At 39.8% G+C, this 14,819-nt stretch overlaps 1 protein-coding gene across 4 annotated transcripts in view; it reads right to left on the bottom strand.

The window, feature by feature from the left end:
- adat1 (adenosine deaminase tRNA specific 1) overlaps nt 1–14,819 on the bottom strand; it is a 67,610-nt gene that overhangs the window by 34,810 nt on the left and 17,981 nt on the right. For all 4 annotated transcript variants that reach the window (XM_072596010.1, XM_072596009.1, XM_072596011.1 and 1 more), the window contains 2 exons: nt 13,735–13,789; nt 5,349–5,476 (listed from right to left, as the gene is read on the bottom strand). In XM_072596010.1, coding sequence (XP_072452111.1) covers nt 5,349–5,476; nt 13,735–13,789 — 183 coding nt within the window. The remainder of the gene's footprint in view (nt 1–5,348; nt 5,477–13,734; nt 13,790–14,819) is intronic.

Genomic DNA, 14,819 nt, shown 5'->3' with positions numbered 1-14,819 from the left:
CAGTACAACACAGAACAGGCCCTTCAGCCCACGATGTTGTGCCGACTAAATAAAATCATGTTCCAAAAATCTATTATTGTGTTTTGAGGAAATAATTAGTGGGTGTTTCCAAATAAATCAGTGAATGCAGTGTATTTGAATTTTCAAAAATAACTCAACAAAGTATCACACAAAAGTTTACTGTACAAAATTAGAACTAATGGCTATTCAGAGCAACATATTAGCATAGACTGAGTATTGGTTAATGGATACAAAACTGAGAATAGCAATAATCATTTCAGGCTGGCAGGCAATAGCTAAGAGTTCTATAAGTGTCAGTACTTGGGCCTTTGCCATTTACAATACGTATTAAAGACTTGGATAAGGGAACCAAATGTAATGCTTCCAATTTCTGACAAGTCAACATTCGGTGAAGAAGTAACTGATGAGGAGGATGTGAAGGTACTGTGATTCACTTTGGGATTTTTTTTTAAAGTAGCAAAATATATTTTGCATGGTGAGAGAAAGGGAAAGTCTTGTGTTATGAGGGACCTTTATGCTCTTGTACATTATCATACCTGCTCTACAGGGGGTGCAACAAAAATATCATGAGACTGGTCACTGGGACAAAGGGAATTGTTCAATGTGAAGCGAGTGAGTACAAAGGGCCTATCAATCCTGGAGTTTAGAAGAATGAATGACATGTAATCTATTTAAATGTATAAAATTGTGAAGAGCCTTGACAGGGCAGGAATAGAGAGGTTGTTTCCCAACTGTGGAATCTAAAACATGGAATAACAGACACAGAATAAACACTTAGCATGAGAAGAATTTTGTTCACTCAAAGCATTCTAAATCTTTGGAATTCTGTCACATAAACGTGTAGATGTTCTAATATTATAGCAGTGGTCAAATAATTTATTGAACTGCCTGAAAAAAGGATGGACAGTATAGGTAGTTTATCAACAGTGAAATTATGTTATGAGGCAAGGATGGATATCTACAATTTAGTTTAATCGATTGGTTCAGGTGCGAAATGTGACAGACTGCAGACAGATTTAGCAACTCAGGACTGGGCATCAGATGATTCGATATGAACCATCAACAGCAGAATTGCACTCCAGCAAAATTTACAACCTCATGGCCCAGCATATCCCCCACTCATCCATCATCAAGTCAGAGGATCAACCCTGGTCCAATGGAGGGCTCAGGAGGGCATGCTAGGAACAGTACCAGACATATCTAAAAATGAGTCGTCAATCTTTTGAAACTATTAAAATACTTGCATCCCAAACATCAGAAGCAGCAAGTGTTAGAGCTAAGCAATTCCACAACCAATGGATCAGATCTAAGCTCTGTAGTCCGTTCACATCCAGTTGTGAATAGTGGTGCCAATTACCAAAACTCAGCGGAGGAGAAGGCTCCACAAATAACTCTATCCTCAGTGATGGAAGAGCCCAATACATCAGTGCAAGAGGCAAGGCTGAACCATTTGCAGTAATCTTAGCCAGAAGTGCCGAGCAGGTGACCCATTTCAGCCTCTTCCAGTGGCCCCCAGCATCACAGATACCAGTCTTCAGCTAATTTGATTCACTCCACACGATATCAAGAAACAGTTGAAGGCAATGGATACTGCAAAAGCTATGGGCTCTGATACCATTCTGGCAAGAGTGTTGAAGACTTGTGCTCCCCTAGCCAAGCTGTTCCAGTACAGTTACAACACTAGCATCTACCTGATAATGTGGAAAATTGCCTGGGTATCTCCTGTACACAAAAAAGCAGGACAAAATCAACCCAGCCAATTACCGTTCCCAACAGTCTACTCTCAATCAGCAGTAAAGTGATGAAAGGCATTACCAGTGTTATCAAGTAGCACCTGTTTAGCAATTACCTGCTTAGTGGTGTCCAGTTTGAGTTCTGCCAGGGTCACTCAGCTCCTGACCTCACTACAACCCTGGTTCAAACATGGACAAAAGAGCTGAATTCCAGAGGTGCGGTGAGAGTGAAAGCCTCTGACATCATGGTTACATTTGACAGAATGTGGCAGGAAGGAATGCTCACAAAATTCTCCACTGGTTGGAATAATTCCTAATACATAGAAAGATACTTGTGACTGTTGGAAGTCAGTCATCTCAGCCTCAACACGCCTGTGCAGGATTTCCTCAGGCTAGTGTCCGAGCTCGAACAAGTTTCAGCTGCATACTCAATGACCTTCCCTCCATCATAAGGTTAGAAATGGGGATGTTCACCAATGATTGCACAATGTTCAGCATTATTTGCAACTCCTCAGATACTGAAGCAGTCCATGTTCAAGTGCAACAAGATCTGGACAATATCCAGGCTTGGACCGACAAGTGGCAAGTAATATTTGTGCCACAGAAAGGGCAAGCAATGACTATCTCTAAAAAGAGACAATCTAACCATTGCCTCTTGACATTCAAAGGTATTAGTATCATTGAATCTCTCACTATCAACATTCTTGGTGTTACAATTGTACCTCCAGTTGCGTTTCTGGACAAGTTCATCTTCGGATTCGCCAAAGTCTGCCCACCATCTAAAAGATACGAGTCTATTTTACATCAGTGGTTATTGTAGAGAAGGACATGGAAGATATAGAATGTGGGGAAATAGATGGTGACATCTCAAAAAATTTCCATATTCCAGAGAAGGAAGTGCTGGGTGTCTTGAAATGCATAAAAGTGGATAAATCCCCAGGACCTAATCAGGTGTACTCCAGAACTCTGTGGCAAGCTGGGGCAGTGATTGCTGGACTCTTTGCTGAGATATTCATATCATTGATAGTCACAGGTGAGGTACCGGAAGTCTGGTAGTTGGCTGATGTGGTGCCAGTATTTAAGAAAGATGGTAAGGAAAAGCCAGGGAACTATAGACCAGTGAGCCTGACATTGATGGTGGGCAAGCTGTTGGAGAGAAGCCAGAAGGACAGGATTTACATGTATTTGGAAAGGCAAGGACTGATTAGGGATAATCCACATGACGTTATGCGTGACAAATCATGACTCATGAACTTGATTGAGTTTTTTGGAGTAATAACAAAGAGGATTGATGAGGGCAGAGCAGTAGACGTGATCTATATGGACTTCAGTAAGGCATTTGACAAGTTCTTCATGGGAGACTGGTTAGCAAGGTTAGATCTTACTAGCCATTTGGGTTCAGAACTGGCTCGAAGGTAGAAGACAGAGGGCGGTGGAGGGTTGCTTTTCAGACTGGAGGCCTGTGACCAGTGGTGTGCCACAAGGATTGATACTGGGTCCACGCTTTTCGTCATTTATATAAATGATTTGGATGTGAACATAGAAGGTATAGTTAGTAAGTTTGCAGATGACACCAAAATCGGAGGTGTAGCGGACAGCAAAGAATACAATGGGATCTTGATGAGATGGGTCAATGGGCAGAGGAGTGGCAGTTGGAGTTTAATTTAGGTAAATGCGAGGTGCTCCATTTTGGAAAAGCAAAACAAAGCAGGACTTATATAGTTAATGGTTAGGTCCTGGGGAAGGTTGCTGAACAAAGAGACCTTGGAGTGCAAGTTCATAGTTCCTTGAAAGTAGACTCGCAGATAGATAGGATATTGAAGAAGGCGTTTGGTATGCTTTCCTTTATTGGTCAGAGCATTGAGTACTGGAGTTGGGAGGTCATGTTGCGGCTGTACAGGACATTGGTTAGGCTATTTTTGGAATATTGTGTGCAATTCTGGTCTCTTTCCTATCGGAAGGATTTTCTGAAACTTGAAAGGGTTCAGAAAAGATTTACAAGGATGTTGCCAAGGTTAGAGGATTTGAACTATAAGGAGAGGCTGAATAGGCTGGGGCTGTTTTCCTTGGAGCGTCAGAGGCTATGGGGTGATGTTATAGAGGTTTATAAAATCATGAGGGGCATGGATAGGGTAAAGAGACAAGGTCTTTTCCCTGGGGTGGGGAAGTCCAGGGTATAGGTATAGAGTGAGAGAGGAAAGATATAAAAAGGACCTAAGGGGCAATTTTTCACACAAAGGATGGTGTGTGTACAGGATGTGCTGCCAGAGAAGTGGTGGAGGGTGGTACAATTACAGCATTTAAAAGGCATCTGGATGGGTATTTGAATAGAAAGGGTTTGGAGGGATATAGGCCAAGTGCTGGCAAATGGGACTAGATTAGATTAGGATACCTGGTCGGCATGGACGAGTTGGACCGAAGGGTCTGTTTCCCTGCTATACATGTCTATCACTCTAAGTCAGCAGTGTTACAGAATCCTCCCCACTTGCCTGGATGAGTGCAGCTCCAACAACATTCAAAAGCTTGATACAATCCAATACAAAGATGCACTGCAGAAATTCACCAAAGATACTTAAATAGCACCTTCCAAACGCACAACCACTTCCATCTCACAGGACAAGGGCAGCAGATACATAGGAACACCACCATCTTCATGTTCCCCTCCAAGCCACTCACCATCCTGACTTGGAAATATATCGCTGTTCCTTCACTGCTAATAGGTCAAAACTTTTGAATTCCCTCTCGAAAGGAATTGTGGATCATAATACAGCAGGTAGACTGCAGTAGTGCAACAATACAGCTCACCACCACCTTCCCAACAACAAGTACAGACAGGCAAAAAATGCTGGCCAGGCAGCAATGCTTACATTCCACGAATGACTTTAAAAAAAGGTCTAAGGAGCCAACCTGAAGAATTAGTTCAGAACAAAATTTGAATGAAGACAATGGTGCCAATGACATGACAATTGTTAATTACAGTACATCAGGAATGTGTTCCTTCTATCTGTGCTCCCTGTTATGTCTAATACCTGACTTTCTACAATTGTGTATAATGGACAGTAGGAAGACAGTAGGTCACATACTTATATCAAATATATATGAAAAATAACGGGCAATTTCTGATAGCTGAGCATTTTATTTTGTGTAACATCTCCAATTGTTTTCTGAAGAAAACTGCCAATTTGGGACCCAAATTCACAACCTTTCATTTGGAATTCAAGGATCTAACATCCACAAATATTCTGTTTAAACCATAAGCAATACTGCATTTAGTTTTACAAATCATCAAAGGCTGATCAGATCACTGGGCCATAGCTTTTCAAAGACTAAACTGGTTGATGTCTGATATGAAACTTTTCACTCACGCATGAAAAATTTCATACTACTTAGCAAACGTGATCTGGTGGCAAAACTAATGCTTAGATGACTGAATCACAGAAGTGGAATCAATATGCAAATGGAACACAGTTAAATGATTTGCAAAGAATAGGTGTGATTTAAACATCCATATTTTTCAGCCTACTCTAAAATTATCCTGAACTTAAAGTTTTTTAAAACTTTAAATAATGAATAAGATTAGTAAGACCAACTCACATGGAGTGTGACTCATGAAAAACACAAAGGAAATTCCTGACTTAATTTGCCATTTTCCTTTGCATTTCCCTGCAGCCAAGATGCTTTTTCTCTCTTCAAATGCCTCTTTCAATTGATAATATAAATACCTGCAAAACAGGGAAAAAATAGAAATTTTTAAACAGCAAATGAAATAGTCATTTAATAGTCTGATAGGATTATATGGCGAACACCCGTGTTTTCAATAGTACAGGAATGCAATGTTCTTACTGGATTTTACACAGAATTTCAAATCTTTACTTTTCTTCCATTTGCCATATCCTTCAATAGTTTTTAGTCAACAATTCGAAGTCCTTTGTTGACCTAGTGGTGTGGCATAGTGAAAAAATGCAAAAACAATTTTGTCTCTTCACTAACTTCATAATTTCAGCCCTGATGCGATCAATATAAATTGAATGGAAATCAAGATAGAAGAGAGTTTGAATATATCATCATCAGTAATTTTGATTTTCCAATAACAGCTTTTGATTCTCAAATACCAATATTCTCTTCTCTTCTCCTCTTCTTTGAACTCTTTCCTCCATAATATGTTTTACCAGTTCATTTCCTCTTAAGATGCACTCAGCTCAATGTCTCAGTTTTTCCTAATTCCATTCAGCAAACTTCTTTGATCGTTCACTTGTCTTTACAATTCACCATTTGTTAATTTCTCTGGCAGGCTGCTTCTTTCCATTCTACTCCAAATCTTCATTTCAAAGCTATTTAAAGAAGTAATCTTTTTCCATAAGTCTCACAACAACATAAAATAACACAGTTGCTCAGCTTTCTCCTGAGCAACTGTCTCTACTTAGTAAATACAACTTTTCCCATTGATATCCTTGTTCTCATTAATTTGTTGCACTTTCATTTACAGATATTATGCATAAATACTTTAATTCTTGCACCTTTTCTAGTTTTTCTCCCATGAACTTCTGAACATTTTGTTGAGGATTTTCAGACTTTGGTTTTGGTTTTGCCAATGTTCACTTCATTCCAAGGTTTGTGGCTGCCATGATTAGGCTATGCACTAGTCTGTGCTTGTTTCAAGTCCTTTGGCATCTGCAAACCTAACTGATATAATCATTCACACATCCTTCCCCGCAAACTTATGTCTGAATCCTGTATCTTAAAATGTTTATTTAACCACTGCTTCTACATAGATGTTAAAAAGGACTGGTGATAAACAACACCCTAGGTCAACTCCTCTTTCAATTACACAAAGTTTCAACTTCTGGTGGACAACTCTCTGTGATGTTGTTTATCCTACATGAGTCATATATCTCTTCAGTGTATTTTCATGTTTTCACGATCAAGAGCTTAATGTTATCATTCTGATTGTTTTGTAGATATTGGAAAAGCATTCAAACAAATTTCCAGTCCAAACTCAATCTTTTAATGCCGATTACTTTTCTCATGCCTCTTCTTTGTTAGAATCCAAACTAGACCGAGAGAAAAGAAGGTGTTTTATTAGTAAACTATGAAAAAACTAAAAGATAGAAACAGCATATTTCAAGAATATTATGTAAAAATTTAAAACCTTAACTGGTTGTGCTTGAAGCAAGTAATGTTTGTATCAATTTCACTGGATCAGAAGTGCTGGGGGAGAGGGAGAGAGGGAGAGAGAGAGAGAGAGAGAGAGAGCGCATCAAGAAATAAAAACCGGAAAAGTGGTTGGAATAGATGAAATGCCTGAATGTAGTTAAAAATCACACAACACCGGGTTATAGTCCAACAGGTTTAATTGAAAGCACTAGCTTTTGGAGCGTCGCTCCTTCTCAGGTGATAGTGGAGGACTCAATCCTAAGACAGAGAATTTATAGCAAAAATTTAGAGTGTGATGTAATTGAAATTATTTTCAATGTATAATTTCAGTTACATCACACTGTAAACTTTTGCTATAAATTCTACGTCTTAGGATTGAGTCTCCACTATCACCTGATGAAGGAGTGACACTCCGAAAGCTAGTCTGCTTCCAATTAAATCTGTTGGACTATAACCTGGTGTTGCGTGATTTTTAACTTTGTACACCCCAGTCCAACACCTGCATCTCCAAATCATATGTAAATGTAGCAATGTTTATTAATGTGTGCAAAAATATTTACTTCTGAAGAGTACAACAGAGGGTATTATGTGATAATATTGATCACCTTAAAAAGAAAAGACGCCAAAGGCATTTTGATATTCTGACTTCTGCACAATCAATCAGTCTGAGTGTCCAGGTATTGAAGCTTTTGTTGAGAACTACAACAGAAACTGGGTGTGAAGGCACAGGACAACAGTGGATTTAAATGCCAGAGTTGGAATGGACATAAACCTCTGGAAAGGCATGATTAGAAAAGGTGTAGAGAATGCAAACATCAATGGAGTCCTTCTCCTGTTGATGTGCAAGGGAACATGGTCTGGTCATAACCAAATATCCTATTTAACCAGATAGACAAACACAAGACCTTATGGCAACACCCTCGCTTCAGACACTGGCACATTCCTGAATACATCATTGTCCAAGCGGGGGACCGTAAGGATGGTTAAATTATCCACACCATGACAGAAGCTGATGAGTATAGGATGAATCTTCGCTTGGTCTCATCTACTATCTTTATCGGCCTGGCCCAATAACAACAGAGGAGGCACTGTCACAGAAAATTTCAATTGTGGTAGATGCAAGGACTCTGCGATAAAAGGCCTACACAGTCAATGCATCACAGTCAATCTGATGATGGTCAAGGCTTAGAAACCACAGAATGTCGACAATGACTGGTCAGCATTTAAATCCATCACAAACAGCACATGCAAGGAGATTTTGGATTTCTGTACTAGGACAGGTTTGACAAGAACGATCAGGAGATCCAGGAATTATTAAATCACAAGCACAAAGCATTCTGAACTGGAAACATCACCAATACTCAAGTTAAACAAAGCAGGCTACAGACAAATGAAGGCCTGTGAGAAAAAAAACTGTGACCTCAAGAACAGGTGGTAGGTAGAAAGAATACAGCAAATTTCCAACAACCATGACAGGCAAGGATGTTTCAGCACAGTGAAGACCATTCTTATGGCTTAAGCACACAAGGACCTACCCCACTAAGTACTAATAACGGAGTGGCACCCATTAAGAGTAGACAGGCAGTAAGCACTTGTTGGAAGGGACATTGAAGATCTCAACTAATATCAATCCTTGACTCGAGTGCCCTCAAATGCATGTTATAGCATGCTATCCACCAACATTTCATCATAACCTCAGCCGGACATGAAATTGCAAAGACCAAGGTTCTGAAAAACGGTCACTGGACCTGAAATGCTAACTCTGATTTCTCTCCATAGACGCTTCCAGATCTGCTGAGTTTATCCAGCAATTTTTGTTTTGGCTTTTGTTTTGATTTATAACATCCACAGTTCTTTTGTTTTGTTATAACGTTGCAAAGGGCATTTGACAGCTAAAAGACGACAAGATTGTATATGCAGATGGATATTAAAAAGCACTCTTGGTACAAATATGCAGCCTTATTCACCTCATCCAGAAGGTGCCAAGTATTCCCATGAGATCTCCAAAACATCATAATTGTGATCATCTTCAAGAAAGGAGATGAGACTGATTGCAATAACTACAGATGGATATCTCTGTTGTCTGCCACACAGGTCATTGCAAAAATGCTGTTAAATCACCTCCTTCATTGACTGAAGAGCTCCGACCAGAGTCAGAATGCAGAAAGTGTCCATTGAAAGCGACAGTGGACATGATCTTCAAAGCAAAACAAAATCAAAGAATATGCATAAAGGAGTAGTAGCAACCTTTGGCCTTTGACTGTCAACCAGGAGGGACTGTGGAGTGTCCTCCTCAAATCTGGTTGCCTGCAAAAAAAATCATTATTTTCCATCTGCTGCATGACAGCGAGCAAGCCATGACCCTCACCAAGAATCCATCACAGAATCAACACACTATGTAGACTGAAGTAAGGCTTTGTTATTGCATAAAGTTCTTCTCCATTTCTTTCCTGCAATGCTCCACCACAAAACTTCCTGCTAATATGAAGCTAACTTACAGGACAAGTGGGAAACTGTTCAATCTGTGTCACTTCCAATCCAGAATCAAGACCACTCCAAACTCTGTTAAGATGAAGTAGGATGACACTGAGGCCAAACTCCAAATTTTAATTGATGCATTAAAAGAGACATTTGAGGGAATGGGCCATGGGTTAAACAACTGGAAGTCAGAGGTCTTCGACCAGCAGTTCCAATCACAGGCATTGCCCACAACTAATCATTTCTCAAGAGAGAACAACTGTACAATTTGGATCAACTCCTGTACCTTGGAAGCCTACTCTCAACAATACAGTTACCAATAATGGAATTTAACATTGCCTCCAGTATGCCAGTGGAGCCTTTGGCCATCTTAGAAACAGAGTGTTGATGGCCACAAGCTTTTAACCTGGCACCAAGATCATGGTGTACAGGGCAGCAGTGTTACATGCCTTTCTGCATGCAGAGACATAGACAATATGCACCAGATACCTCAAATCCCTATAGAAATATCAACAGCAAAACCTCCACAAAGTCCTGCAAATCCAATGTAGAATACATGCTATAATATCAGTGTTCTCATATTAACATCTCCAGCATCTAGGCACTAGTCATGTTAAATTTGTGTTCAGCAGGTATCCCCACCAAGTTATGGAAAGGACAAGACTTCCCAAAATGGAGAAAAATCATGAAGCAAGGTGCCAACTGTTTTGAGTGCTCAAAGAGGCTCAGGATGCAGGCCAAGTGGAAACAGAAGGAGCATGTGAAGATCTGAGCATCCCATCTAACCACTTCAGAAACATCATCTATCTCACCTGTAGCAGGATTTATAGGTCCAGAATTGGACTAATCAGTCATCTTGAGACCTACCACTCTGGAGTAGAAGAAAGTCACCTTCCATCCTGAGGAGCTGCCTAAAGAGAAGACAATATTGGAGGTTGCCAGCTTGAACATAAGAATGTAAGAAACAGAAGAGGTAGACCACAGAGCTTGCCAGGATTTGCCATTCAGTGGCTGACCTTCAACCTCAACTCCACTTTCCTGCCTGCTCCCCATATGTCCCTCAATTCTTTCAGAGACCAAGAATGTGTCTATCTTAACCTTAAGTATATCCAACAATGATCAACCCTCTAGGGTGGAAAATATTAAAGACTTACAAACCTTTGAGTAAAAGAAATGTCTCTTTATCTCACTCCTAAATTCATCCTGAGACCTTCCCTCATATTCTAGATTCCTCTATGAGGGAAACAACATCTCAAACCCATTCAGAATTTTGTGTTTCAATGAAATAGCCCATAATTAACAACTTTCAGGTAGTTCTCAGCTAAATTTCTTTTTTTGGCTATTGAGAATGAGAACACAAGGGAAGGCTTGAGAATACCTCTCAGTCATCTATGATTGTATCATAGCAAGATGTGTACAAATAAAAATAAATGGTTTTATTTCTTATTTTCTTACCAACAACCTGACTCCTTGGTTTGTAGGACTGAAAGACAAAGTACAACTTAAATTTTGAAACTAGCCAAGTCAGAAAAATAATTTACCTACAGCCTGATTTTATAGAACATAACAGCACAGTACAAGCCCTTTGTCCCTCAATGTTGCACCGTCCCGTGATACCAATCTGAAGCCCATCTAACCTACACTATTCCATTCTCGTCCATATGCCTATTCAATGACCACTTAAATACCCTTAAAGTTGGCGAGTCTGCTACTGTTGCAGGCAGTGCGTTCCATGCCCCTACTACTCTGAGTAAAGAAACTACCTCTGACATCTGTCCTATATTTATCACCCCTCAATTTAAACCTATGTCCCTCCTGCTAGCCATCGCCATCTGAGGAAAAAGGATCTCACTGTCCACCCTATCTAACCCTCTTATCTATCTCAATTAAGTCGCCTCTCAACCTTCTCTCTAACGAAAACAGTCTCAAGTCCCTCAGCCTTTCCTCATAAGACCTTCCCCCCATATCAGGCATCATCCTAGTAAATCTCCTCTGAACCCTTTCCAAAACTTCCACATTGTTCCTATAATGCAGTGACCAGACCTGTACGTAATGCTCCACGTGTGGCCACACCAAAGTTTTGTACTGCTCCAGCATGACTTCATGGTTCTGAAACTCAATCGCTTTACCAAAAAAAGCTAACACACCTATGCCTCCTTAACAACCCTATCAACTTGAGTGGCAACTTTCAAGGATCGATGTACCTGGACACCAAGATCTCTCTGCTCATCTATACTACCAAGAATCTTACCATTAGCCCAGTACTCCACATTCCTGGTACTCTGCACTCCCGTTACTCTTCCCAAGTGAATCAACTCACACTTTTCTGCATTACATTCCATTTGCCATCTCTCAGCCCAGCTCTACAGCTTATCTATGTCTCTCTGTAACCTACAACATCCTTCGTCACTATCTCAACTCTACCGACCTTCGTGTCATCCGCAAATTCACTAACCGATCCTTCCATGCCCCAATCCGTCATTTATGTTATTAAAATAACATAAGAAATATATAACAGTTCAAAGGACAACTCAAAGCAAACTACATCTTACTTTGTTGCACCCTTAATTGATGAAATTCCAATTAAAAATGTACAATGCAAACTTTATCATTTACCATTAATAAAATTTTCATATGGATACAGATTGTGTTTCTTAGTTACTGCAGTGAATTCCTGTTATTCATTGATGGATAGGCATATAATAAAAAGTATCCACTGAATGTATTAGAGGTTATGACCACAGAGTGGGTAAACTGATTATCTTTGAACAAGCTGACTCTGTATATGTAATAGCTTCGCAGCGAGCAGCTTCAGGTAGTAACTTGGACGATCCCATATTATGAAAGACACAGAGATACTCATACCACACTATCTGGAGTAGTGAACTGGACACCACGCTCTGCCATTCACAGATCTGTCACAGAAGTTAAAGATTTATAAAAAGCATGCAAAGATCTCTCAATTTACCTGTCGACTCAGGTTGACAGATAGCGTGGATCAGATTTGTGTATGTAACGAGAATTATTATTTATTATAAGTAATTAAACTTGAATCATAAATCATTGGCATATAACATCACTAATTAAAACTCTAATCCCCTTCTATATCCACATGCACACAGGAAAAACATAGTTTATGGATGGAGAGCGCACTGGGAAAGTAGTTCAGTGGCTCCTGTTCACAGAGTCTGTTGAGAGGATTCTTGTGCTAGTCAGAAAGCTGACTTTTCAATCAACATTCTCCAGATGCTTTCATTGGTTTGCAAGAAGCACAGGTATCGGGTTCACTTGTAAGACGTTTTTCAACATATGAATTAAAAGATACAGTTTACAGCAACTTAAGAAAAGATCAATTGTTTTTCTTCAGGTATAAAATGGTATGCTGCAGACATTGGAGAGAGAGAGCTCCTGGCTGATGGAGCCCAGTGACCTCTTCACATTTTGTTCCCAGCATCAAGCTGTACAGTTACCAGAGAACCAATCATAAGGCTGTTAGCAGGCACAAGGTCATTGTCATCAATAACTGGACACTAACTAATTAGCTTCTGTTGCCAACCAAAAGTCCATCTACGCATAATTTTTTTGGTTCCACTTTCTCTGCAAATACTACTGTAACCCACAGCTGTAAGAACAATTTTCACAATGAATTTCAAATTACTTGTGCTCAAACCATGCAGTAATCATTGGTTTTTAAAACAGTTATTTTCTTGTTACAGCTCACAAAAACACAAAAATAAAAATATAAACATGTATGCTTTATGCATCAAATTTCTTAAATATGTTTTAATGTACTTCAGATGTATCAAATTAGTTTTAAGTGATGTTGTTAAACTGACAAAAAAGGCAGATATGGCTGTGCACAGTGAGATGCCACACCATATTAAGATGAACGACTCAGCTAATGTGTTTATTTTGTGGCAGTATTGGTTGAGGAAGGAGTATTTGTCAAAATACTGGAAAAAGATTTTTATAGCTCATCTGAATGTCTATTAGGCAGATTGGACTATGGCTTAATTTTGGATTCAAAGAGCAGCACTGCCTCAATAATGTGCTCAATGAATTCTATTCCATTCAACAGATCCCACATAACCCTCAGAGAAGACCACCAGTCTGGCTATTATCTATTTTTAGAGGCATCCACTTATGTAAAGATTTAGCATTTTAAAAAAAAGAGCCATTTTCTTTTTAAATACAGGGAGTAAGCTGAATAAAAAATACATTTTCCCAAGATGTTCTTCCTTTAACAGACACATTCAATTTCCTAGTTTAATAAAATTACAAGTAAATTACAAAGAACTCAGTACACGATTTGATTACACAATGGACATTCTGTTGCTAGAATTCTTACCTAAGGAACGCACGTCTTGCAGTCACCTCAGCATGGCTATCATTAACTACATCACCTAGAAAACATTTGGACAGAATATGAAACTTGATGTCTAGGAAAAGTATAGTACAGATCAGTTTGTTTTTACATTAAAATGCTCAATTTTGAATGCTGCAATTAATTTCTGGACACACTATTATCAAGCCCAAGTCAAATGGCTGGAGGTAACTAATTTCTTCTGATTGGTTGGAGTTAAAGATCGCTTGGGATATGCAATGAGACTCAAATACTGTATCCATCTAATTATTTCTGTAACCCAACCCATCTTTCATCACAATTTCAGAACATGATCTGACATTCATTTCACGACCTCCCATCTTTCATTGTGCATGACCTCCCATCTTTCATTGTGCTCCACTCCTATTTTTCTTATGCTGAGTCTTATTTTCCATTCTGCAGGTATAGGTTATGCTACTTGTAGCATCAGGCAACTCCTGCCAATTCCAGTGAAAAGACTGCTCTGGACTACTGCACTTATCCTTGGAAGTGTATGATTGGTACATTTCTTGTACTCAGTGGCCCTGCAGTCAGTGTGGAAGAAAAAATCACTGACAATAGGAAGTAAACTTTGTGGACTTGAAACTGCACTCTATCATTGATTCTCAAATTTTATAGCCAGATAGATGAATACACAGATTGCCTGAACCAAGACCAAATCTAAAGTATTCTTGAGGTTCAACATCTGTGGGCGGCACGGTGGCACAGTGGTTAGCACTGCTGCCTCACAGCGCCAGAGACCCGGGTTCAATTCCCGCCTCAGGCGACTGACTGTGTGGAGTTTGCACGTTCTCCCCGTGTCTGCATGGGTTTCCTCCGGGTGCTCCGGTTTCCTCCCACACTCCAAAGATGTGCAGGTCAGGTGAATTGGCCATGCTAAATTGCCCCTAGTGTTAGGCAAGGGGTAGATGTAGATGTAGGGGTATGGGTGGGTTACGCTTCGGCGGGGCGGTGTGGACTTGTTGGGCCGAAGGGCCTGTTTCCACACTGTAAGTAATCTAATCTAATCTAATCTTAGTGTGTCTTTTGAAAAATAGGGGAGTACCTTG

The sequence above is a fragment of the Chiloscyllium punctatum genome, chromosome 26 (genome assembly GCF_047496795.1).
Source record: "Chiloscyllium punctatum isolate Juve2018m chromosome 26, sChiPun1.3, whole genome shotgun sequence".
NCBI lineage: Eukaryota > Metazoa > Chordata > Chondrichthyes > Orectolobiformes > Hemiscylliidae > Chiloscyllium > Chiloscyllium punctatum.
Note: the sequence above shows the minus strand (reverse complement) of the source record. Positions and strands in the feature narration are given on the sequence as shown.